The sequence below is a fragment of the Pteropus medius genome, unplaced genomic scaffold, assembly GCF_902729225.1.
Source record: "Pteropus medius unplaced genomic scaffold, Ma_sr-lr_union100, whole genome shotgun sequence".
NCBI lineage: Eukaryota > Metazoa > Chordata > Mammalia > Chiroptera > Pteropodidae > Pteropus > Pteropus medius.
In genome coordinates this window covers 12,055,352-12,081,276 of record NW_024353517.1, presented here as the reverse complement: position 1 = coordinate 12,081,276, position 25,925 = coordinate 12,055,352, and the positions used below count along the sequence as shown (strand labels likewise).

At 41.9% G+C, this 25,925-nt stretch overlaps 2 protein-coding genes across 6 annotated transcripts in view; one reads left to right on the top strand and one right to left on the bottom strand.

Annotated features, from left to right (window-relative positions):
• The first annotated feature begins 1,588 nt into the window (after positions 1-1,588).
• On the top strand, positions 1,589-22,394 carry SLC51A (solute carrier family 51 member A). The gene is made up of 9 exons (XM_039850854.1): positions 1,589-2,042; positions 2,622-2,716; positions 14,834-14,988; positions 15,899-15,972; positions 16,662-16,820; positions 17,365-17,476; positions 17,754-17,900; positions 20,004-20,109; positions 20,618-22,394. The coding sequence occupies exons 1-9, from the start codon at positions 2,005-2,007 to the stop codon at positions 20,752-20,754; spliced, it is 1,023 nt and encodes a 340-aa protein (XP_039706788.1). The 5' UTR covers positions 1,589-2,004; the 3' UTR covers positions 20,755-22,394.
• PCYT1A (phosphate cytidylyltransferase 1A, choline) overlaps positions 21,465-25,925 on the bottom strand; it is a 42,646-nt gene continuing 38,185 nt past the window's right edge. For 4 of the 5 annotated variants that reach the window (XM_039850841.1, XM_039850843.1, XM_039850842.1 and 1 more), the window contains exon 9: positions 21,465-25,558. In XM_039850841.1, coding sequence (XP_039706775.1) covers positions 25,352-25,558 — 207 coding nt within the window. In that variant the 3' untranslated portion in view covers positions 21,465-25,351. The remainder of the gene's footprint in view (positions 25,559-25,925) is intronic. The other variant, XR_005650285.1, reaches the window with a different exon arrangement.

The window sequence follows — 25,925 nt, the reverse complement described above, 5'->3', positions numbered from 1 at the left end:
GCAAGAGAAGACTGATTGGCTGGTCCAACTGGTCTTCTCTTGCCACACCTTAGCTGTAGATGGGCCGGCCTTGAGTTAAGGGCATCACCCTGGACAAATCCATGGGTTACACTGTATAGAAGACAGCCACTGAGGGGCTTTGGGTGGAGCAGAAGCCCCTCATCAGAGCTAAAGTCTTCTCTCTCACCAACACCGCATTCCTCCTCCATTGTCATCCATCTTGAGAATTATCCAGTCTCCCCTGGACCTCCCAGCCCTTACTGCCAGGCTGTGGAAGACTAAGTGTCATCCCAGTTGCCTTCCCTTCCCTACTCCCTCCTGCTCTTCAACCTCCCTCTCACTGCTCCATGCCCCCACCTCCACCCCACAGTTCTATTCTGAAGAAGTTTCAGGAGAACATCTCAGCACCTGTTATCTCTAGGAAAGTCAGAAGTTCAGGGCTTTGGGCAATTAATTAGCTCAAGGCCTCTCACAGGGCTATAGGTGAATGACCCAGGGAACATTCCTATGGAAATGGTTTGAGGAAGCTGAGTCAGCCAACATCTTTGTCAGGGCTTATGAGGCAACTGACCCTTGGGGGGGTCAGTGCCCTGTCTTCCTTGTTGTGCCCTAACCTCCACCTTAGGAGGTAATTTGGGCCCATGAGACTCCTAGATCACTACATTGTCCTCTCCCTAAGAGGGAGATATTTTGAGGTGTTTTGGAACAGGAGTAGGGAGTCCTTCTGGTACCACATCAGCAACGAACTGTATCTACTCACCAGCCCAGGTCAGGGAGCCTTCTCTGCCCTCCCAGAATTGGCTCTCTTGATCCTCACATTGTCCCTTCTCTTACTATCAAAAATCTTCACCTGAACCTCAGCAGAGCTGTAACCTAGGTTCCTTCTGCCTCTCTCCATACCTCCACGGCTTTCTACCCAACCTGGTGCCATAACCTCTCTGAGATTCAGTTTTCTTATCTGTAAAATGGTAATAAAGATAGTACTTACCTTTTAAGAGCAGTCGTAAGGTTTTAAACAAGATAAGGAACATACTGCATTTCCTACAGCACCTGGTGAGCCATAAATGCTCAATAGACATTAGCTGCTATTGTGATTTTATTAATTTACCAGTCATACGACCAATTCTAAGAAGCACTTAGTATGTGTCAGCCCCTGTGCCAGGAACCTAGGGGTACTGTGCTTGGCCTCAGATAGATTTAAATCTATTTGGAGAGAGAAGAGAGATCATTAATCAATAAAATAGTTCATAAGCATATAATTTGGTACGGTTTTCAAAAATCTGTCAGTAAGCTCAGAAATCTCACTCAGCAACTCTGCCTCTTAAAATATATAGTCTCTCTCCCACCTGCTGCATCTTTGAATGCTGTTTGGCTAGATAAGTCCATCATCAAGATACAGCGGGCTGAGCTTTGGGAAACTCACAGGGGCCAAATCTGGTTTTTCCATCTAGTCCTCTCTTCCACATGCCAAACCCCCAGCACCAACACAGTCAGGACATCAACCAGGATTCCCCCATCTCCAGGACACAAGAGCCTGAGTTCCAGCCAGGTTCTGGGGTAGAGGGAATTGTTGCCCAGGGGGTATTGAAGGGAGGATCAAGAACTTTGTCCTTACCAAAGCCCTAGAAGGCTCCTTAGGTGGGGGATAAAGGACAGAGGTGGGGGATGGAGAGAAGGTATGGCCAAAGGCATTTGTGGGAGGGAGGCAGGAGTGACCACACCTAAGGACCGGGAGGAGTCAGAAACCTAGGAACTTAGCCAGCTAAGAAGATCAAATTTCAAATTCCTCTGAGATGAACTGAGAGGAATTTGTGGACACTGAGAAGCCTGAGAAGAGAGAGAGCCAGAGGGGAAGACTCAGCCACTCCACCTACCTTCTACCTGAGTCCGCTGGGAAAGGGCAGCAGGCAGCAGGGCCTGGAGCTGCCTTCCTGAGGGCACTCACCTGTCCGCCCTTCCTTGTCCCTCCATATCTGCTGGGAGAACTGGAGAGGGAGAGAAGACATGGAGCCAGACAGGATTCCGATAAAGCTTGACCCCAGGTGAGTGAAGGCAGCAGGCCCTGAGCCAGGAGCCAGTTGCTAAGCAGCAGGTGGCCTCTATCGCTCTGGCCTGTCCCTACCTTCTTCCCAGGGCCTTTTGGGACAACTGGACCATTTTCAGTCCTGTCTTATTCCCCGAGGTCCTCAGGGATATGTGGTATGGGCCAGTGCGTGACCCCTCAGAGTCTTGGCTTTCTCTCCCCAAATGGGAAAAGAAATACCTCAGAGTTGGGAGCTGTAGGGAGCATGTAGAGTACCCATCCTTAGCGCTAAAGGCCCACTCTTTCTCTAGGACCCTGTCTTTCTCTTTAGCCAGCCCCTGGGTTGCTGCCCACGGGAAGTAAAGAGAATGAACTGTGGGCTCTTTGGGCACTGCAGTCAGACCTGCCCATGGCCCAGGTGGCAAGCTGCCTTACACACTAACCTGGCCCAATCCTCCATTCCCTCCAAGGATCAGGGTCTCGAGGGGAAATGGAGAAGCTCCCTGAACCTAGGAGTGTTTGAGGGAGTATCAAGTAACTGGTACCTTCTCTCCTCCACAAGTCCCCATATTCTGAACACAGGCTGGTGTCTCTCCAGGTACACGGCAGACCTTCTGGAGGTACTGAAAACCAATTACAGCATCCCCTCTGCCTGCTTCTCACACCCTCTCACTGCAGCCCAACTTCTGAGAGGTGAGTCAGGGACCTTCCCCAGAGGGAGCCAAAAGGAGGAAATGAATATTGCAGTGGTAAGTCAGGACAGCTGAGAAGACCAGAAGAGGAGGCCATGAGCTGGCCAGCTTGGAGAGCCCGAGAGGATGGCTGGCCAGGTGTCTATCACGATTAAATCACGATTAAAGCTTTGGAGAAGATTAACTCCTTGAGGATCCAATAAGCCAAAGAGGGTCATGACAACCGAGCCCTGGAGATAGGCTTGCATGTTGGGTCTCCCACAAATCCTAGCCTCCAAGCTCATTCAAATTGAGATCCTGGCCTGGAGCATTTTTCAGACCCCAGGAACATTCAGGGACTCCAGATGGTCCCACCATGACCCAAGCCCCACAGAATCCCCTTGAGGCCTGCACAATAGCCTTCTTAGGAAAAGACCTCTTTTCCTACCATTCGAGGGGGTGGTTATTATGAATAATGTTCTTAAAACTTAGGCGAACCTGTAAAAGTATTCTGACAGTGCTGGGCAACTAGATTCCTATCATTGAATTGATTTTGAAAGTGAAAGGCTGAGGACTCAGTTTATTCCTTGAACGTGCCTAAAACATGACAGTCAATTGAACCCAGCATCTTCAAAGCAAATGTAGCTCATTCACATTTTATTTCATTTTCTTACTACATGATTAACTACTTCTTAGACATTGATAAATAATGCTCAAAAAATACTCAGAAAAAAAAGAAAGAAAACGTATCTGTTTAGTGTTTAGAAAGAATTTCTTATAAAGATAACATGTTACATTCAAGTGTTCTAATTAAAAATAATTTTTGATGGGTAAAAAAGAGGAAGGAATTAAGATTAATGTTTTTCCCAGCCTCCTTCCCGATGTAACCTCAAGGAAAAAGCTCTTTCCGAACAACAGGATATGATCGGTGTGCATTAGGAGGCACACATGGGCATGTCCTTGGACAGTGTTCAGCCTTGTGTCGGTTGCTCTGTATCAGAGTTAATGTCGACTGCCAGAGTGTCCAGGGAAACCCCGTAGCTGCTCTGTGGTTCGTGCCATTAGGCAGGTGCTACATCTAGCTCCCAAAACCTCTTGTTCATAGACTACGGCTGGTGATACAAGTCTCTCCTTACACCAGTGGTTGTAAGCCAGAGGCAATTTTGTTCCCTAGGGGACTTTTGGCAATGTCTGGAGACAGTTTCTGTTGCCACAACTAGAGGATGCTACTTGGCATCTAGTGGGTAGGGGCGAGGGATGCTATCCTGGAAACAAAGGAAAGCCCCCCATGAAGAGGTATTATCAGGGCCAAAGTGTCAGTAGCGGTAGCGCTGAGATTGAGAATCCCTGTCTTACAGTGAAAATAGATCTCACATTGCTTTGCTACAAAATGTGCAAATAGAAGCACCAATGATGTTCAAAGTAGGGAGAGACCATTCTGGGCCTGGTATTCCGGCGAGCTGCTTTATTCCCAGGCGGAACTGTTGGGAGTGGGTAGCAGTTAAAGCGTGGTGAGCAGGCTGTGGGCACTGCTGGGGTGGGGATGGAGATAGAATGAGCAGGCAGGTTTCCCAGACACTGAGGAGCTAGGTTTGGCAGGATTCAAGATTGCTGGTGGGGAAGGAGGAGTCAGTTGAGAGGCTAGGCCTGTAAGGTGGGGCTGGATGAGCGTCTGGCAGAGGAGTTGCACTTTATCCTGTAGACTGAAAGAGCGCTGGCTGGGGCTCTGAGACTGGGAGGGGCAGGATAGTACTTCCAGACCATTAATCAGTAATCAAGGAAGAACTTTGAGAAGCAGAGGTATGAACTAGAGGTTATTGACCCAGCCCAGCATGAGGGACGAGAGTCTGAAACAGAGCACTGTCAAGGAAAGGAAGGGAAGGGTGGAAAACACGGACAATCCAAAGAACATCCGATCAGGTAAATATCTAGACGAGATAAGTGAAGGAAAAAGAGACTCTAATGATGACTCTGGGGATCTGGGCAATCGATCCAGATATAAACAGGCTAACTGACGTAAACAGGCTAATTGGGGAGAGGTGCCCATTGGAGGGTGCCAAGACATGGCTTTTCTCCTTCATTTGTAAACTCTGTTGTTCCCTAAAATAAATGCCACCTAAGGAAGAGCTATTCTGGAAGAACTACCGAACCTTTCACTAATTCGTTTTTGAAATGCAATTTGTGATATGATTGTAATTGTCATCTGTAAAGGACTTTTTTTTTTTTTTAATATATATAACGGACTGATTCAAACATTTATATGGAACTGTAAAGGACCATGAAAAGCCAAGACAGTTTTGAAAAAGTATAAGAAGGGTACCTGCCCTACCAGAGATTAAGGCTTATAATAAGACTGGAGTAATTAAAGCAATGAGGCAATAACTACAAGGGGCTTGACAGGTGGAAAAAAGGAAGAGAACAGAGAGCCCAGAAATAGACCCATGCCCACCTGGGGACTTGTTCTGTGAAAGGATGCTGTACACATCAGTGGGGCATGATGGGCTCTTCAAGAAGTAATGCTGGACAATTGCCTGTCCCTATGGCAAATAAATAAACATGAAAATAGTTCCAACAGAGTTTTAATCCAGGTAGATTAAATACCTAAATATAAAATGAAAATATTGTTACAAAACAAAATATAGAAAAGATATCTTTATGAGAGAAGAGAACAATTTCTTAAACACAAGAAATGATCATGGAGACTGACCACATAAAGGAAACAAACTTCTGCACAACTTAAAACACTATAAACAACATTAAAAGCCAAACTATAGAATAGGAGAAGATATTTTCAAGCCTATAACCAACAAAGGATGAGTAGTCAGTATAAGAAAAATTACCAAATAAGAATTGGATAAAATATATGAACAATTTACAGAAGAGGAAACTCAAACAGGCAATAAATATACAAAAAGATTATCTATTTTGTTAGGATTTAAGGAACCACAAATTAAATAATAAAATATCATTTCGTTACTCTCTTATAGGCAAAAATAAAAAGCCTGCTAATCTCAAGTGGTGGTGAATTTGAGGTGAACCGTGAACCCTTACAGACTGCTGGTGGGAGTATAAATTGGTATAACTACTTCGGAGATTAATTAGATATCTGTAACACTGAAGATTCTCATCTCCTACACTCAAGCAATTCTAATTCTGGGAATATGAATAGAGGAACTCTCCTGTATGTGCCAAGGAGACACATCCAAGAATGCTTATTGTAGCATTTGTTGGTCATAATGAAAATAATAACAATCATGAAAACAAGTTCGGTGGGAAAAACATTTGCAGGATAATGCCATTTACATAGATTTTTTAAAAAATGCAAAGCAATATAGTATGTTGAGTATGTACATATTTTGTGAAACATTAAGACATCAATGGAAGAGATATATATGAATAGTAGTTAGCCCTGAGAAGTGAGGTAAGGAAGGGAAAAGGATTCAGGAGGTACATACAGGGGTCTTCAAATACATCTGTAATGTTTAATTTTTCTAAAAATAACTTTTGAAGAAAAATTGGCAATATCGCAACATTTTAAAATGGGTTGTGGGTAGAGTAATATTTGCTCTATTCTCATTTTTGAAATGTATAATTTAAAAAATTATTATAAAATCATTTTGACAGGCTGTTAGATTAAAAAACAGAAAAGAAAAAAATTTTTAAGTTAGAAATTATTTTTATTTTGAATTATAGTTGACACACAATATCATATTAGTTTCACGTGTACAACATAGTGACTAGACATTTATATAACTTAAGAAGCGATCACCCTTGTACTAGACTAGGAAAAGTCTAGTACCCGTCTGATACCATACAGAGTTGTTACAGTATTATTGACTACATTCCTGTGCTGCACTTTACATCTCCATGATTATTTTTATATTTGTTAATTTGTACATCTTAATCCCTTTTTCACCCATCAGAAATTATTTTTAATTAGAACGTGTGAAAGTAACATGTTAAGTTTTTTATAAATTCTTTCTAAATGCTAAACAGATATGTTTTTTCTTTCTTTTTTCTTTTTTTGAGCATGCCGAAACCAGGAACCAAGTGTGTATGTGGGGCTTGCTCTGTCATTGTATTTTGACATACGTTCACTTTTTCCTCCAGTGTCAGAAACAATACTTGTTTTATTTGTCCATCATCTGACTCTCCCAGCTAGAATGTAAAATTCATGAAGGCAGAGAGCTTTTTGTTTTTTGTTTTTTGTTTGCTACACTCCACCACCTAGAAGAAAAACCTATGAGCGCTCACTAAATAGTTGTTGAATAAAATAATTTATTGACTGTTTTGTAACAGACCTCAAATAAGTCCTACGTAACCACATCATTATTCCTTTTTCTATCCAAAGCACCCAAATTCAGGTAACCCTTTAAAGAGGAGAGAAAAGAAACTACTCTACGTTCTCAGATATTTGTTTTAATGTAATTTTTTTATGGCTTACAAAATGTTCTTTTTCGGTTGATAGGTGGTATTTCCATTTTTCAGATTTAGAAAGACAAAGCCTATCTTAATGGCTTTGCAAATTGATACAGCAAATTGGTAGAACTAGTACTAAAATTTCCCTCTGACTTTGCCTTTTTTTTTGCTAGACTCATCCTAGCAGATGTTTTGCTGTTGTTTCAGCTCTGGTTTGGTTTTCTTAACCCTCCCTGTTCTCTCCTCCTTTTCTTTCTCCTCCCCGCTCTTTACCCATCCCACCCCCAAGAAAACTTCAGTTTGCCAATCTCACTTTCTTTAAATAAATCGCTTTTTAGAGGAATGGGAAAAATACTGCATTTCGGTTATATCAACTCGTAGAAAAATTATTGTGAAACAATTGTTTTAGATATACTAGTCAAAATGCCTTTCATTAAAGACAAAATTCTCCATTTTGCCCTTCCTTGTGAAAAATCAGACTGATAAAAATCAAACTGATAAAGACACCAAAATATAAAACAATTATTTCTAAAATAATTGCCACTCTAAGACTACTTGGATATTTTTAATTTCTAGTTTTACTTTAATTATTAAATATTTTACTATAATAGATACTGTATTTGCCTTCTGTTGTCATCTATTGCTATTGATAAAAACACAGCTATCTCTTTTTTGTTCCTTTGTGGACGGGGGTGATGCTGACAGTTGTTTTCTTCCCTATTTCTGTGTCTGTCATTTCTTTCCTAAGAGAAAGTTGAAATGCTTTAAAATACATTGGCAATGCACAATAAATCTTTCCTTTTGCCAGATGCTGGTGTAGCATGTGTAATACTACTGAGATTGGATCTCCCAGGCTCCAAACCAGACTAGACCAGCAGCACCTCTCTTTGCAAAATACACAACTCCAGTTTTGCCAATTACAGTTACAGAATAATTTCGGAAAATGCATGTCTCCCTTGTTTGCCCCTAACCCTGATAGGGTAGGGTATCCTTTTCTCCAACACTCAGTGTCTCCAGTCTGTGACTCCCAGGGCTTCCCACTGTATTCCCCTCTCCTTTAATCCTCACTGGTACCTTTATAAACTGATCTCTAGTGATGTAATCATGGGTGAGAAGGTAATATATTTGCTAGTTGGTAGACCTGAGAAGTTGGATGAACAAATGTGGGACTGAAAAAACCCTTGTATAAGAACTTAGGGTAAAGGTAAAGCATTGCTATGGGGAAGCATGCTATCGATGTTACCTCTGTGGCTGGAAAGGGGGCAGTGCTTTCGCTTCCTAATGAAGGGGTTCATCACTATATTCCAGTAGACCTCAAAAAGAGCAATGAATTTTACCACAATAAAAAAAACGGGGAGGGGGGTGGATTTAAAAATACACACACACACACACACACACACAGAGCTACAAGTGGAGGAGGTGGTCCAAGTTGAGAGAACAGCAAAAGAGACCAGAGAAGGAAAAAAAGTCAGTAGTAGAGACTGGGACTCTCACAAGGGCGGGATCATTCCTGTCTCGCTCTCTGATGTATTATTCCTGGTATCATGTAGCAGGTACTAAGTAAATATTGTTGAATGAATGGGAGGGCTAGATGCAGGAGATAAGATGAACAGGACAAAAGTGTTCAGGAAAGTGAGTTATTCTTTAAATTTCTATCTTAATAAACCTGATTTTCGGGAAGAGCGTGTTCATTTTCTTTTCCTCTGAGTTCTTTAGCTTCTGGCAGTGAAGAGATAAGGTCCTGTACAGTAACATAGCACTATAGTCTTACCCATAATATCAAAAATGTCTGAAACAACAGGTATCAGAATACAAAATTTTACAGAATGACTGCAGTAATATAATATGTATGCATTTCAACCAGGATGATTTTTTAAAATTACTTTTTATTGAGCAAAAATATTACATACCAGGTGCTGTGCTAAGAGGTCTGATGAGAGGATAAATAACTTGTTTCAAGGTCAAGCAGTAAGTGGAATTTTACTTTGAACTCAGGTGTCTCTGTCTCCAGAGCCTAAGCTCTTAAGCTCCATGGAAATAAATATGCAAAAATAAAATAATTTTTGGTTAGGAATGAGCTAGGATTATGGGTGCTACTCTTTCTTCAAAATTTTAGTGTTCTTATATTGTTTCCATTAGTTAAAAAGGTAATCTTCACTAATTCAGAGACAGTGGGAAATTTGCTAGTCGCTAAAGGTATATAATTGTATTCAGAATGGTCAGTTAGAGAAGCATTTCCCAAAGTGTGTCCTTAGAATACTAATCCCAAAGAGTGCTTCATGAAAACAGTCTGCAGTTTTGTAAAAGGTGTATTCCATAACCTCTTTTTTTTTTGGACATTTACAATATAAATCAGATTAAACGCTTTAGTATGCTCTGCAGGAAAGAAACCTGTTTAACTTTAAGGCATTTTCAGAAATCCTTTGGCCATAGAACACTTTTGTCCCATAATATCAATTAAGGTACAGAAAAATAAGTTAAGGGACAATCTTCTAAAAAGTTAAATGAGTCTGATGGAGAGCAGTGATGTCAGGCCACGGGTGCTAAGGAGCTTCTCTCTTTCTTAGCTTTTGCACCGTGGAAGTGGATACAAGAGCCTGTAGATGCTGCAAGTCTGAGAAAGAAGACAATACCAAAGCCGGCAGTTATAAGAACAAACAAATGCTAAAGCATTTCTGTATTGGACAGTCAGAATATGCTGCACTCCCTCCTTCATAAACTTAAACAACCTTTTAGGGTTGCATTTGGTTGTTTATATCATTCCACATTCCCTCCTATATCTATGTGAACACACTCCTATAGTCAGCGTGTATAATGGTTAAGAGTCTGAGTTTAGCATCAGGAACCCCAACGTTTAAACCCTCCCTCCTTCACTCCCAGGCTGTGTGACCCTGGGCAAGGTGCATAGCACTTTAAGTTTTGTTTCTTGAAAAAGCCTAAAAAACGGAGATGACCATAGGAATTCTCGCGGGGTTATTTCATTCAACGAATAGTCACAGTTGCTGTTTCAAGCTCTAGGAGATAGAACAGAGAACAAGCCTGACAAAGTCTCTGCATGGGTGGAGTTTACCCTAAGGTGAGGGGACAAACAATAAGCAATTAAATAAATATGCAAATAACCTCATTGGGTAGGGGGAGGGGCAGATCGCACAGGGCACATATAGGAGGCTGGCTGAGGAGTGGCATTTGAGTGGATTGCTCAGTGATGAAAAGGAGCCAGCCACTAGGAGCTCAGGGAGAAAAGCTGAACCAGCAGAAGCCAAGTATAAAGTCCTGGAGGTGGGAGCAGCTCACATGCTTGTTGGGAGCCTTAAGGAATAGTTGGAAAATGCTAAACCTCAATAAATAGAGAAGAGCTGAGCTGCAGTGACTGAGTTTGGAAAACACAAGGTGTAGGAGAGGATGAGGAATCAGTAGAGGAGACCTAAGGTCAGAAGCCAGGAAGCGAACCCAGAGGATTGTGGTTCTGTGAGTCAAGTGGGGAAAGAGTTTCAAGAAGGAGAGAGTAGTCAAGGACAGTGAAGACTGGGAAAGGCTTTGGCCTTGATGGCTTGTGTGCAAAAGGGCAGTTTCCACTCTCAGCTCTCAATGAGCTGAAGTCAAGAAGAAGGTGATGCTCAGGAAAGGAGAGGCCTGCAGCAGTGACTCCCTCTCCTAACAATGGAGATTCGTTTTCAGAAATCCACTGAATTAATTTTGGTATCTGCCTAGCTGGACTTTATCTTTTGTCTCTATTTTTATTGAATAATTTCTTTAAAAAATTATTTTTTTCAATTATAGTTGACATTCAATATTATATTAGTGTTAGGTGTACAGCATAGTAATTAGACGTTTATATAACTTGCAAAGTGATCCCCCAGTAAGTCTAGTACCTACCTGGTACATTACATAGTTATTACAATATTATTGACTATATTTCCTATGCTGTAATTTACAACCCCATGACTATTTCATAACTACCAATTTGCACTTTCTTAATCCCTTCACCTTTTTCACCCAGACCCCTGACCCCCCTGCCGATCTGGCAACCATCAAAAAGTTCTCTGTATTTATGAATTTGTTTCTGTTTTGTTTGTTCATTTATTTGTTCTTTAGATTCCATGTATAAGTGAAATCAAACAGTATTTGTCTTTCTCACACAATATCCTCTAGGTCCATCCATGTTGTTGCAGATGGAAAAATTTCTTTCTTTTTTATGGCTGAGTAATATTCCATTGTGTATATGTACCACCTCTTCTTTATCCATTCATCTATCAATGGACACCCAGATAGATACCCTCTGTATCTTGGCTATTGTAAATAATTCCACAATAAACATATGGATGCACACATCCCTTCGAAGTAGTGTTTTGGGTTCCTTTGGATAAATACCCAGAAGTAGGATTACTGGATCCTTCTTTGTTTCTTTTTATAGCCTGTGTTTTAGAGTCTATATTGTCTGGTATAAGTATTACTACCCCAGCTCTTTTTGTTTCCATTTTCATGAAATAACATTTTCCATCCCCATAGACTATCAGTCTATGCGTGTCTTTCAATCTGAAGTGAGTCACTTGTAGGCAACCTGTGTAATGGTGTTGTTTTATTATCCATTCAGCCACCTATGTCTTTAAATTGGAACATTTAGTCTTTTTACATTAAAAGTAATTGTTGGTAGATATGTTTTTGCCATTTTATTATTCACATTTTTGATCTTTTTTTTCTTTAAGAAGTCCCTTTAATATTTCTTGTAATACTGGTTTGGTGGTGATGAACTCCCTTAGCTTTTTGTCTGGGAAGCTCTTGATCTGTCTTTCGATTCTAAATGATAGCTTTGCTGGGTAGAGTAACCTTAGTTGTATGTCCTTGCTTTTCATCACTTTGAATATTTCATGCCAATCCCTTCTGGCCTGCACAGTTTCTGTTGAGAAATTAGCTGACAGTCTTCTGGGAGCTCCCTTGTAGTTAACTAAGTGCTTTTCTCTTGCTGCTTTAAAGCAGTTTCTCTGTCTTTAACTGTTGGCATTTTAATTATGATGTGTCTTGGGCCTCTTTGGGCTCATTTTGAACTCATCTTATTTGAGATTCTCTGTGCTTCCTGGGCTTGTATGTCTATTTCCTTCACCAGGTTAGGGAAATTTTCTGTCATTATTTCTTCAAATAGATTTTCAATTCCTTGCTCTTTCTTCTCCTTCCGGTACCCCAATGATGTGAATGTTGGCATGATTGATGTTATCCCAGAGGCCCCTTAAACTATCCTCATTTTTTTGACTCTTTTTTCTTGTTCCTGTTCTGATCGAGTGTTTTCTGCTACCTTATCTTCTAAATCGCTGATTTGAACCTCTGCTTCATCTAATCTACTGTTAATTCTATCTCTTGAATTCTTTCAGTCATTGTGGTCTTCATTTATGACGTTCTTTTTTATGTCTACTATCTCCATTTTTATGTTTGCTATCTTTTTGTCGTAGCTCTCTCTGAGAACATTGAGCATCCTTATAAACCAGTGTTTTGAACTTGACATCTGGTAGATTGCTTGTCTCTATTTTGCTTAGTTCTTTTTCTGGAGCTTTGCTCTGTTCTTTCACTTGGGACAATAAACATTATCTCTTAACAGAATAAAAATAATATATCACTGTTATTTTGCTCTTCTCTGCTAGTCAAGGTTGAATATTTTCCCACATGTCCTAAACTGTGTTAATATCATTTTCTCATTTTTTGCAAGAGCCTCTTGTTTTTGTTATCAATTTTCTTTATGTAATAAAGATCTTAAACTTGAAGACACATTTATCAAAAATGCTTTCCCCTAGTCTGTTTGCTCCCCCCTCCCTTTAAACATTCAAAAGTTTAAACTCTTTATATCAAATTTGATCATCCATCTCTTTTTGATTTCTTGGATTGCTCCTAAGCTTAGAAGGGTCTCTTGTCTCCAAAGCTTTGATGAACATATAATTCCCTCTCTCTCTTTTGTCTCTCTCAATTTTCCCTGTTTGATTTTTAAAGACTTATTTCTTTAATCTGGAATTACTTTTGCAATATGGCAGGTTTATGAGTATCTCCATAATTGTTTTAAACGCACCTTTTTATTGTAAAAGGGTAAAATTGTGTAAAAAAATCCTCTGGTGTTTATATTTTAAATGTTTCAAGAAGAAAATGGTAAAGTCTTTTTTAAATAAAAAACTGCAATACTTTTTTAATATTCAAAACTTGCAGGGCCTACTAGAGCAATATCTGGAGAGGTAATTAAGAAAGAGGCAACATTGCTAAACAGCAAAAGCGATGCTAAGCCAGTATTTAGACATCCAGAGGGTTGTATCCTAACTAAACGAAGGTGGGTGGAGAAAGGATTGAGTAGGTGGAAAGAAAAACAGCACAGTCCTATATTTTATGGTCTGTGATAGAAAGAAAAAGTTAATCACTGACTTCAGAAGTCCTGCTAGGGAACTGGAATCCATGGGCCATCATCCCCATGGCAGGTCCTCTGAATTGATCACTTGACCTAACTGTGGTCAAAGATAAAGAGCCTCCCTTGGGTAAAGCAGAGAGAATAATGTTTGCCCTTAAAAGCAGTCAGATCAATGTGATATTTTTGGACAGATTCACCTTTGATCTAATGCCACTAGGTATGACTGGCCCAGATGACAAATCAAGTCTTTACTGTGATGTGGTCTCCTTCCTCCCTGGTTTGATTTCAGTAGTAATACCTCTCCAAGTGGCCCTCAGTCACTAAAATATAGGACAGACTAGCCAATACCTTCTTCATTCTTTACTCCCAATACAATACAATAATGTCTTCCTCCCCTGCTTTTTTCCTCTCATCCAGCCAGTTAGGAGGTGGTAAGGAGAGAATCTGCCAACTAGGAGAGCTAGCATCTCCTTAGATAAATGAGGGTCTGGACTTAGTCGCAGAACCCTTTAAAACTAATTGTCGAATTGATGAATCACATGTTCGGAAACACATATTGTGAGTATATGAATTTTTTCCTGTTAGCAATGGTGAGGCCAGAGAAGTGTCACTGGTGTTTGTCAAAATATTTGTTATCCCTTGACTATCATCAGGTGACCTTGTTGACAATGCAGATTACTGGGCCCATCCCAGACCTACTAAGGTAGCATCTCTGAGGGTAGGGCCTTGACAGATACTTTTTAATAACTCAAATGATTATAATGAACACTAAAGAGAGCTACTCGGCCACATTTAATGTAAGATAAAGTTGTGAGGCCAACATAGGTTGAATGTCCTTGGAGTCTTGTATCCATTTCCCTTTTGTTAAAATTTTTTTATAATGTCCCAGTTTCATAACATAATTTTTGAAATCCAATTTAAACAGCTCTAAAGTATACCTCTAATTGCATTCTGCTTCAATTATAATGTTAATTGGTCCGTGTTTGCTAGCATGACACCTGGCACTAGAGGTAGAAAAGTGAATAGGCCCTACTGAACTCCTAATTCAAAATTTTTGCTAATTATATAAAAACCTGCTTGGTGTCTATACCCTGGGTCATGTAAGCCTCACCATATCTAGAATTGTCTTGTCTAGTCCTCCATCCATGCAAAAGAATGACTATTTCTTAGCCACATGTTGGAAATTCTAGGTCTAAGAAAAAGCTATTCTTCTGCATGGATGGGAGTATAGGCCAGATAATTCTACATGTGGTAAAGTGATTTAAATTCAAGTGAGGAAGCTACATCTGTGCCTCTCAGTCCTGGTCTTCAACTCACTGGAATCTGTCCTCTCCACTCTAGCATTGAGCCCTGTGGAAATTGCCCTCATGGTCATAATGACCTTGCTTGTCTTGGGCTCAATCGCCATCTTCCTGGAAGATGCTGTCTACCTGTACAAGAACACCAGTTGCCCCATCAAGAGGAAGACTCTGCTCTGGAGCAGCTCTGCACCCACGGTGAGGGGGCCCTGTAGCTGCCCTTTGGGAGGGACTGAGAGGAGCTAGGGACCATTTTGAGAATTCCTCTAAACTCAGCAATTCAGTCAGCAAAGTGTTGCCTGCCTCTTACGGTGGGAGTTTGTAGCCTGACCTCCATTTGCATTCAGGACCCATGCTTGGAAGTCCAACAGGCAGCAGGATGGAGTGTTTAAATTCTTAGAGCCACAGAGAGAGCTGAAGAAACTGCTCAGCCCAGCAGTGGTCCACTCACCACTCCCCCACCATAGTATTGCTGTTGATAGCAAGCCTCCTTTCTGTATAAGCAAGCCATGGATCCTCAGAGTGTAGAAGGGAATTTTTCCCATGAGGTCATACTCTACCCTTATACTGTAAGCTTTTAAATGATCAAAGCCACTGTATAGGCCTTTGGCTTGCTCATAGACTGTAAGATTGGACTTCTATTTCTTTACGGTGAGCTCTGAGTGTCCATTTGGGATGAAGAGTAGAGTCCTTGAGGTCCTTTTCTGTCAAATAATATCTGCTTGGGCCATCTCAAGTTATCAGAGATGCTCAAATAACATGGGATGTTGAAAAAGAAGTGTTGGATTTTGATCCATTTACTCCTAAGGATTAGCTTACCTACTCCTACCCCAGGGATAGAGGATGAGATAGTCTTCAAAAGAGCCCCTGACTCAAAGTGACTTGCTGTCTCTAACCCTAGACATAGAAGGAATTGTCAGCTGAATTAGAATAAAAATTTTTAATTACTTTATTTAAGCGGTGATTTTTCTACCTGGCTACTTTTAAATAATGGTGCCTCAAACGTTTAGGTTTTGCTTCTTTGAACCCTTGTCACAAAAGTTTTGAGAGAGCACAAAACAAAGTCTCCCTCCTTGCCTTAACCAGCTTCTTGCTCCTGTGGAAGCAGGTGGTGTCTGTGTTCTGCTGCTTTGGTCTCTGGATCCCTCGTTCCCTCGTGTTCGTGGAAATGGCCATAACCTCGTGAGTGTCCTGTCCGCCCCCCAGCTCTGGGCCAGGTATCCCTCTGGGGTCCTTTTCTGTTCCCCAATCACGACTCCAGAGTCTGTATCTTCTTTTATCCCCTATCTCTTCCATAAATCCCTGCATAGTAATTGATCACGAATCAAGCCCTTTCCAACTTGTGCCAGTCTGGGTCTCCTGAACTTCTAGATCTGTTCATCCTCAGCCACCATTTTGTTCTCACACACTGAAACTGCCTTCTTCCCAGGCACCTGCTCCCCATCCTCTCTCTCACTCTTCTTGGGTCACACATTCAGAATTCCTAGTTCCTACCATGATCTCCTCAGCACATAGCACCTCTCCCTGCTCCCTTTGCAGTCCATCTTTTTTTGGCAGTGAAGGGTGTCCCCTCAGCTTGCTGCCTTCTCCCCTCTGTGTACTCTTAGGCCCACCTCTCCCCGCACTCCAAGTTTTTTTTTTTTATTCCCTCCCCTCCCCGCTTCCACCCCTGACCTCCGGATGTTGCCATCTCCCCTTAAGAACTGGATCTCTGAAAGCAGGGTGTCTCCTCCCACGCGCTTGCGGAGCACACCCAGGGCCTGGCGCACCTGGTATATGGACCGTGGCTCCACTGGCGCACGAACCCAGGACCTTCTGCGTGTAAAGCAGACACGCTAACCACTACTGTATGGAACCACCCCTCACTCCAGGTTTTACTCAGTGTGTTTTTACCTGCTGATACTAGTCATGGTGGAAGGCTTTGGTGGGAAGGAGGCAGTAGTGAGGACACTGAAGGACACCCCAATGATGACCCACACAGGCCCTTGCTGCTGCTGCTGCCCCTGCTGCCCCAAACTCATGCTGACCAGGTAAGTTGGGAGGGAGTTGTCCTCGAAAAATAGGTTACTCTTTCTATACTCTCCCAAGAGCATCTGTTGGCTCTCTCGGCCCTGCTTCAAGCCTCTTGGAATAAAGCTTGTATGGAACAAACCCACTGATGAAAGAGTGGACATCCCCAGCCAGGACACATTGGGTACCCACCTTGGGTTCGGGGAGCAGAGGAAGTACTCCAAAGTTCTCATCACTTAAGCCCACTGCCTCCTACAAATTTTAGCCACACAGAGCAAACTGGACTTTAGGCTATTTACTTGCGGCCTCGGCCCATTTTGGTTAATGAGGTTGGGTCAACACTGATAGTTCTTACATGAAAAGCAGCATTCTAGTCCAGGAGTTGAGTGAGAGGCAAAAGGGAACATTTCCAATGCTCTCAGCATTCTGTCTTTTTCCTATGTCCCCATCCATTTAACCATTTTCGTGTCTATGATGGCAACCAAGCTTCAACCCAGGAGAGAGCTGAGAGATCTGGGGTGGGTAGTTTATGGGCGCATGTTCCTAACCTTATTCTCCCCTCAGGAAGAAGCTTCAGCTGCTGATGTTGGGCCCATTCCAGTATGCCTTCTTCAAAATAACACTGAACTTGGTGGGCCTGTTTCTCATCCCTGATGGCATCTATGACCCAGCAGATGTAAGCCAGGCGTAAAGGGCAGCTAAGTCCAAGAGGCATTTATTACCTCTGAGTTCTAGAAGGAATAGCTAGAGCCAGCATCTCCTTATGCACGACCCCAGGGACAGGGTGGTCCTGAGGACAGGTAAAAAAAAAGGCAAGACTCTGGTGGGGAGAGAGGAGACTGAGATAGGCCACGGCTTTAGAGCTTTTTTATTACCTGTCCCACTATGGGGGAAGAAATAGAAGAAGAAAAGGGCTTGCCTCCCTCACTGACTCCTTTCTGGTCTGCCACCAGATTTCTGAAGAGAGCACAGCTCTATGGATCAATACTTTCCTTGGTGTGTCCACCCTGTTGGCTCTCTGGACCCTGGGCATCCTTTTCCGTCAAGCCAAGCTGCACCTGGGCGAGCAGAACATAGGAGCCAAATTTGCTCTGTTCCAGGTAACTATACCCTGGGAGAGAAAAGATGGTTCATAATAGAGCTATAAGTAATTGAGGTTAGGAGGTGAGACTAATAAAGGCTAAAAGTGTGTCTGGGAATCTACTTAAGCCTCAGGTTTCCTGTGAGATTTGGAAAATGATCCTGCCCCTTCCCAGTTTTTGCTTTTCTGTGCTGTGATCATTTGCCAGGGCTGTCATAACAAAATACCACCAACTGTGTGGCTTAAAACAATGGAAACTTATTGTCTCACAGTTCTGGAGGCTAAAGTACAAAATCAAGGTGTCAGCTGGGCCACGCTCCCTCTGAAACCTGGAGGGAAGAATCCTTCCATCCTCTTCCCAGCCTCTGGTGGTGTGCCAGCAATCAGCATTCCTTGACTTGGAGCTGTATCACTCTGATTTCTGCCTCCATCGTCACATGGCATTCCCTTCATGTGTCTGTATTTTGTGTCCCTTTTCATCTTCTTACAAGGACACCAGTCATATTAGAATAAGGACTCACCCTACTCCACTATGACCTCATCTTAACTAATTACTTATATAATAATTAACCAGAACTTATGCTGTTTCAAAATAAGGTCACATTCTGAGGTACTGGGGGTTAGGACTTCAACATATCTGTTTGCGGGAGGGACGCAATTCAACCCATAACATATGTATTATCAAATCTAAAATTCTTCTGCCTTTGCTTTTTTCTTTTCTATGGTTACTTCCTAAAACCCTATAATCCATCACCACCAGCAGCATCAGCATTATCTCAGCTACACCTATGAACTACCTATACCATGTACTAGGCACTTTTCATACATTACATTTTAATTTTCACAATAATCTTAGAACTCATTATTATTTTTGTTTTATAAATGAGAAAACTGAGACCCAGAGATGCTATGGGACTTGCTCAAAGGGACATAAGGGTGGGGCTAGAACTTAAAACACAGATCTGTCTAACTCCCCAATCCACATCACTTCTCATCACCTTGCCTCTTCATCTTCACACCCCTTCTGAAAGTTATCTCAAAGGAATATTTGTTCACTTGTTACATTTTCCATTCTCTTGGTCCAAAGTTAACTTTCCCACTAAATGCAATGACTTGTAGCCCAATCTTGTTTTCCTTCTCTCTCCATTCTTTGTCTCCTTGCTGGGCCCTTCTCTTACCCTCCAGGCATAAGAACTGCTCTATAGTCAACAGAGTGATTTCACATAAATTCTCATTTGATCTAAGCAGATGCCTCTGAAATGTGAATTTCCAGGCACGTAGTAGGTAGAATTGAAGGAGCTAGGGGAAGAGAGAGAGAAGAGCCTGGAATAGAATCGGAGATCAAACGGGCATAAAGGATCTGGGCCTCAGAGCACTTAGGGTCAGGCCACAAGGTAAAAGCCTGAGATTGCTGAGCCTGCCTGTTATTATAGTGGGGAAGCTCAGACAAGCCAGTCTGTCTTGCCTCAGGGAGGACAAGCATTAAAACAAATCATTCTCCTGGGGCCTCTGGACAGAGACTTTTTCTCATTTTTTATTGTGGTAGAATATACATAAAACTTACAGTTTTAACCATTTGTAAGCATACAGTTCAGTGGCATTAAGTACATTCACATTGTTGTGCAACCATTACCAGAACCCATCCCGAGAACTTTTCATCTTCCACACAGAAACTCTGTACCCATTGAACACTAATTCCCTTTTCCTTCCTCCCCCAGCCCCTGGCAAGGCAGAATTTTTAAAGGGTGCTTTAATGGTTAATTGCCCATCATTCTATCAGTAGGGAACTCAGGTACTTGAGGTAGATGGAATGACTCTTCTCTAATCATCCACCCTTTTCATCTATTAAGTCCTCATTAGTAGCCATGGCTGAGATAGGGAAATAGACTTGAACTTCCAATCAGCTGTTTCTTGTCACAAATTCTCATAACACATTAGACAGAAGACGAGATTCTAATTTTCTTAAAGATTAAAACTCCACGAAATTTTAATCAAGTGTGAGTCTCAATCTTCTGTAACTACACAGATCTAAAGGTTGGCCAAGTGCACAGTGGCAGGAGCAGGACAAGCACAGCAGTGGGCCAGCCGGCCTCAGCACTCCCTTCTCCTTTCCCTTCTGTAGGTACTCCTCATCCTGACTGCCCTGCAGCCATCCATCTTCTCAATCTTGGCCAATGGTGGGCAGATTGCTTGTTCACCTCCCTTTTCCTCTAAAATCCGGTCTCAAGGTGAGCACATAGGAACTGCTATCTCATTCCAGAATAAGCAAGAGGGGGAGGGTCAGGCTGACTGCTGCTCAGAATACCCAGAAAGGGATCTCCAAGAATCCGAACAGAGACTAAGGAGACTATGACTTCTCTGATCACACAAAGGAGAGCTGCAGTCCCACAGCTTGAGGCCAGCCTTGAAGGCCAACCCAGGAAGCCATGGATTCAATCCTTACCTCTTGGGAGAGGAATGGGTGTGGTTAGGAAGCAAAAGGTCATGCTGATAAAACACACAAAAGAAATTTCAGAGGGTTAATGCTAGTGTCAGACTGTAAAAGATAGAGAGCCAAGTTCTGGTTCTGGCTCTACCATTAACCTGCAATGTTATTCATGACAACTTACCATCCTTAGATCCTGGTTTGAGAATAAACTGGAGAAAATGTTGTTCATCTCACATGCCAGGACTGCTGGTGGGATAACGCCTATTTAATTTAGCATAACCTACATTATATTTTACCCCACACTGCAGTGATGAATTGCCACCTCCTCATACTGGAGACTTTTCTGATAACTGTGCTGACACGAATGTACTACAGAAGGAAAGACAACAAGGTTGGATATGAACCTTTTTCTTCTCCAGACCTGGATTTGAACCTCAAAGCCTGAGGTGGATGGCTTGGACAGTGAGAGAGACACTGTATTCATGAGACAGGCATAAAATTTCTTCCCTGTCCCCCAAGCTTGACCAAATGAGGAAGGATTCCATTGTCTGCACAAGCTGGCCAGTTATATCTGACTATAGAGATGAAGGTGAATTGTGCAGCAGGATGAAATTGTTTGGGATCTTGCCTGCTGAAGGTATTTTAAGTCTTATAATACACAAACAGATGGAGTTTGAAACTATAACTGGGCACATTGCCCCTGTGGGTGCCACTATTAGCCTTTAAAGCTTGTGTATAGAAAGGTCACTCTGAGTTTTCTCAAAGCAAATAAAAGGGAGAGAGTATATGGTAGTCTGTCGTATAAGAAAGGGAGTAAAACAGAGGCACACAAAACAGTACAAACCCAAAGTCTCAGAGAAACCAAGCTTCTGAGGAACAGATCAAAGGTGTTCTTTCCTCTACAGATGTGTCATCAGGGCACTGACAGCATTAGACTGAGAGAGCTGCATCAGCCTCCCTTTGTAGGACACTGGCTTTTTAAGTCTTCTGTGCTAAGTGCAAAAGGGGTCCCCTGATAACATGATCATGGAGCTTGATTTTGAGGAGATAAATTAGGATGCAAAAGTAAAAGAATTGAGAGTACAGGTAAAAGCCCCAATATATAAAATGTATCATACGCATGTATATCAGGTCAAAAACACAGAAAATAAAACATTAAGGAAAACCACTTTGCCTTTATTTGCCTAAATGACAAAAGCCAAGATAACTCTGAATAAATTAATAACACTCAGACAGGAAAACAATATACTGAACACCAACTGAGGAAAGCATTCCTATGGATACTGGCACCGGTGATGGGGCTAACTTTCATGCCAATACTTCCTTTCCAATACTTTTGTTTGTTTGTTTTCAGGTTCCTCAATATAAAACAATCCAACCAATCAAGTCTCTGTGTTCAAAACAGTCAGTGCCTCTGAAAAGGGGTGGGAAAGCCCACTTCAAACCTAAAGAAACACGACCTGCCTCATCCTTTAATGTTAAACCTAAAGAAACACGACCTGGCTCATACTTTAATGGTACTTTTGTTTTCTACACCAATCTGAATACTAACCTATAATTTTGGCAGACAAAAAAATCTTTCCTCTTTTAAAGAAGATTAACATTTAATAGTATAATCTCAAGAATATGTTCTACCCATTTGGAAAAATAGAAGCTAGGGACCACTCTTTATCCCATGACAAGTTATTCTATGAGAGAAAACAAGAACAATCATTGTGTGACTTTGAAAAATATAACCTTCAAAAACACTTATATTGGTAAGCTTAAAAAAATACCATTAGCTAAAAACATTGTTATGGGAGGTTTTCTTCCTACCTGTATTGATTCAACTTCTGGTAAGAGTGTGTGCTGACAGAAAATGTAGAAGTTATGGCTTTTAGGGAATTAAAGAAAAGCAGCAAAATATAATTGATTTAGAAAGATTTTAAATATGGGATCGGAACAGGATTAAAAAGGCAATGAGCTCCAGAGAATCAAAAGCAACCCACAGTCAAGATAATCCAGGAAGAGAATAACAAAAGCACTGTGAAGAACTGCTGTAGGGGGAACACCCAGAGAATGCCTGACCAGCTGTGTGGTCACAAGTTACCTTTAAAAAATGTAACTCAGGTGCTAAGGTCAAAGTTCTCTTCACCTCCCTCATATTTTTCCTTCTCTTCAGGATTTTCAACCTTCTCACATCCCCAACCTTCTTACTAGAGTTTCAGCGAAATAGTGGTCTTTGACTCTAGCTATCAGAAGCAGCTGTAGCAGCACAAATGATCCATTTCTATAACTCTCAAGTTGTAACCTCTATTTTTCAGTGCTCCTGAGTCTGGTATATGAAAAGAGCAATATTTCTGTCCAGCCCATCTCAAGGGAACTGCTGAATGGCATCTCCTCAGTATCAGCTATAGGACTTCCTTCTCCATTCTCCTTCTCCCTTACAGAGGCTCTGAGGCCAACCAACTTTTAAGGCTCTCCCATCTCTGCCACAATTGGCCTATTTGGGCTGACACAAACCTCCACAATCTCAAATATTAATATTAGAAGGTTTACAGATCACAGGCATGGTCGTGGTATGTGAACTCTTAACCTCATTTAATTAGGCCCAAATGATCAAATAATGCATCATCCCAACAGCTTCCTCCAACTACCCATTCTTGTCTGGCACTTAGGATCACATTTATCTCAAAGTATCTAACATGCCACACTATAGAAGATTTTGCTTTCAGTCAAAATTATTTGAAGATATTCTAGTGTTAGGAGACTGAGGCTATAAAGACTTGCCAAAAGGGGCAAGAGAGTTTTCCAAGAATGTGTGCACTTGCTGGCCCTAGTAGTCTCACAGAGCTTATCAGCCTAGAGGTCATATTCCAAGGGCCAGGCATGCCAAAAGCAGCCCATTGACAGAGCATTGGAGAAGGGCCCAAAGATGTGAGACCCAGACAATATACTTGAGAGGAGTGATGCAGAAAGGGAAACCACATTTTGGGGCTCTCTCTTTCCAAATATACTAAATAACTTGTGTACACTGAGGGAAAAGGTGAGTGGGCTTCAGTAGTGACTTCATTGCCTTTCTATACTGGGTAGAATAAGACTGAAATAGGCAGAATTCTCAAAGAAGGAAGACTGAAGCAGAAAAGTTAAAACGAGTTCATATGAAGCTGAGTAATGTAGGCAAACATTAACTTCACCTGTTTCAAAAAGGATTCCAAGCCAAAGATTGTGTAAACTGGATTTGATAGTAAAAATAGCACTTCATGAGAAGGGTTAGAAATGTAGTTTTCACAGGCCATCAGGACAAGAGGTTTCCCTCTCTTTGTCCTTCTACTCTGCCATGATCTGCTTCTGGGTGGTCTAAGTTTTAAGAACCTACTGTAGTCCTGCTGTGCAGGCAGGTAGGCTTTACCAAAAGTGTTTAGGGAGGTGATTATGAGATGCTCACAGCCCTAACAGAGGGGCGATAAAAGATAAAATGTGGTTTTCCTAGCTGAAAACACTAAAACTCCACCCCCACAAGGGGTATTTATGAGTGACAGGGTGGGGCCTGGATATAAGCTATCTTCCGCTGAACCTAGCCATAGGATTATTGACTGACGATGATCTGCTAGGTCATGAAGCTGTAGGATGCTGGAAGTTTAAAATGAGCTCATACTCAAAAGGGAGTGTTAAGCATCAGCATTCTCTGATGTGAAATTTAAGTGATGAACCTTCCTCACTCCCTCCCCCGGGCAACCTAACAGGGGGTGGTGGGACCATACCCACCAGGCACACGTGGGAGAGGGAAAGAATCTACCATACTCTTCTACTGTGAACACTTGCATTATGGCTTGCTGGAGGGGTGTTGGAGGGAAGTAAGTCCCTGTCAGCTGCCACTCTCAGAGGGAATGAAATACTGTGTGGGGCACTGGTTCCAGTCAAGAACATTTTTAAGAGGGACAAAGGTCAAATTAAGGCTTTAGGAAGTGGTGCAGGGGGGATTCCTTACGCTTCTGACTCTGTTCTGTGCTAATCTCTCTAAATATTCAATATGGCTATGAGCAACACAGATTAACAGATCATGTTTAAACTGCAGACATTTACAAAGTATCCTTTGTAAAACACTAGGAAATAGGCATAGAAATAGGAGCAGCAGGGCCAGGGACTTACTCCAGGGGGAAAATTAATCTAAATTGACTTTGTATAGAATTGAGTATTGTCCCACTCTCTTCCTCGATCACAATAAACCTGTAAGTGTTCCTTTCTTCAAAGGTAGATTGCAAGAAAGAGACTGACAAGAGTTCCCAAATAACTGGGCAAAAGAATTTTCTGAGAAGATGAACACAGCAGAAAAACTTCGGCTGATGCTATGAGGTCTTGTTCCATCCCCATCAGTGTCTTCATGGACCCCATTGGGTCCAACAAGAAACTCCTCAGGGAGTAAGAAAAGTTAGGCTCATATCTCCTTCCTTCCACAGCCACATTGACACATGTGCCAGCAGTACATTTAGGGTACTTGTGACTGTTGCCCAGCGTTTAGCTTTTTTTTAAAAGGAAACCAAAATTATATTCCCCCACCCCCGACTCCCAATCACCCATCAGCATGGCTCATTGCTTGAAGGACTTGGCAAGCCAGTTTGCCTCAGAACAGAAGGCAAACACTAGAGCGTATCAGGAAGAAAAGGCCTTTGGGTATTACACGGCGTCCTTCTGCCCACTTCTTGGGCAAAAAATTAGTTCTACTTACTACATTTGAAAGACTAATTTTTAAAAAATTAATAAAAATGACAATTTCCCTGTCAAGATCACATGAACATAAACAGTAAAGCAAAGTCTGTGGGGAGGGTATATGAGAGCAGAACAGGCTTCTAAGGTATAGTCAGCCTCCTTCTTGGAGTGGGTGGGTGATGACACCTGGAGGATGGGTTGTCTGGTCCCCCCATCCTAAGTCCTCTTGCCCCAATTGTTTTTCCTTTGTAACTGTCCTTAGGTTTAGTGTTGGGATCACAATTTGGAATTCGACAGAGAGCTTTTGAAAATGATGGGACAGAGGGAGGGGAGACGAAAGGAGGGATGACAAATTAGTCTTCTTCATCCTCACTGATATCATAGGCTGCAGCCTTGTGCCTGGAGAGGTTCGCTGGGGAAGAAGGCGGGGAAGTCTTGCCAGAGAAGGGCCATCGGAAAGAGGGGGAAGGGGAGCGGTCACGAGTGGGGCTGCTGCTGGGACTCTGCTTTGGACTGATGGCCTGCAGCATCCGGCCTTTCCCCTCTTTCAGCATATGTTTCTGGGGAGACCAAAAGGAAGAGTTAGAAGAAACCTACAGATCCTACTAAATCGCTCTGAGGGTCTGAGATTTCAAATTACCATGAGTGCTCTCTGAAATGTCAAAAGTGATCGGGTAAGCCAGAGGAGGGACATAGCTATAATTCTAAGTAATTTGCTCCCTAAAGTGGTCTATGCTATACCACTTATCAAGGGTTCCCACTTGCTATCCACAGTCACCCAATCCTTGATGTCTATGTCAAAGGAATTCTTAAAAGGCTACTTGACTTGTGCTCCAGGCAAAAACAAAGGAACTAACTCAGACAAAAGGGTACCTATCCTAGTTTTAGAGTTCTCTGGAAAAAAAATTTCCATATTCTCCCTGAATA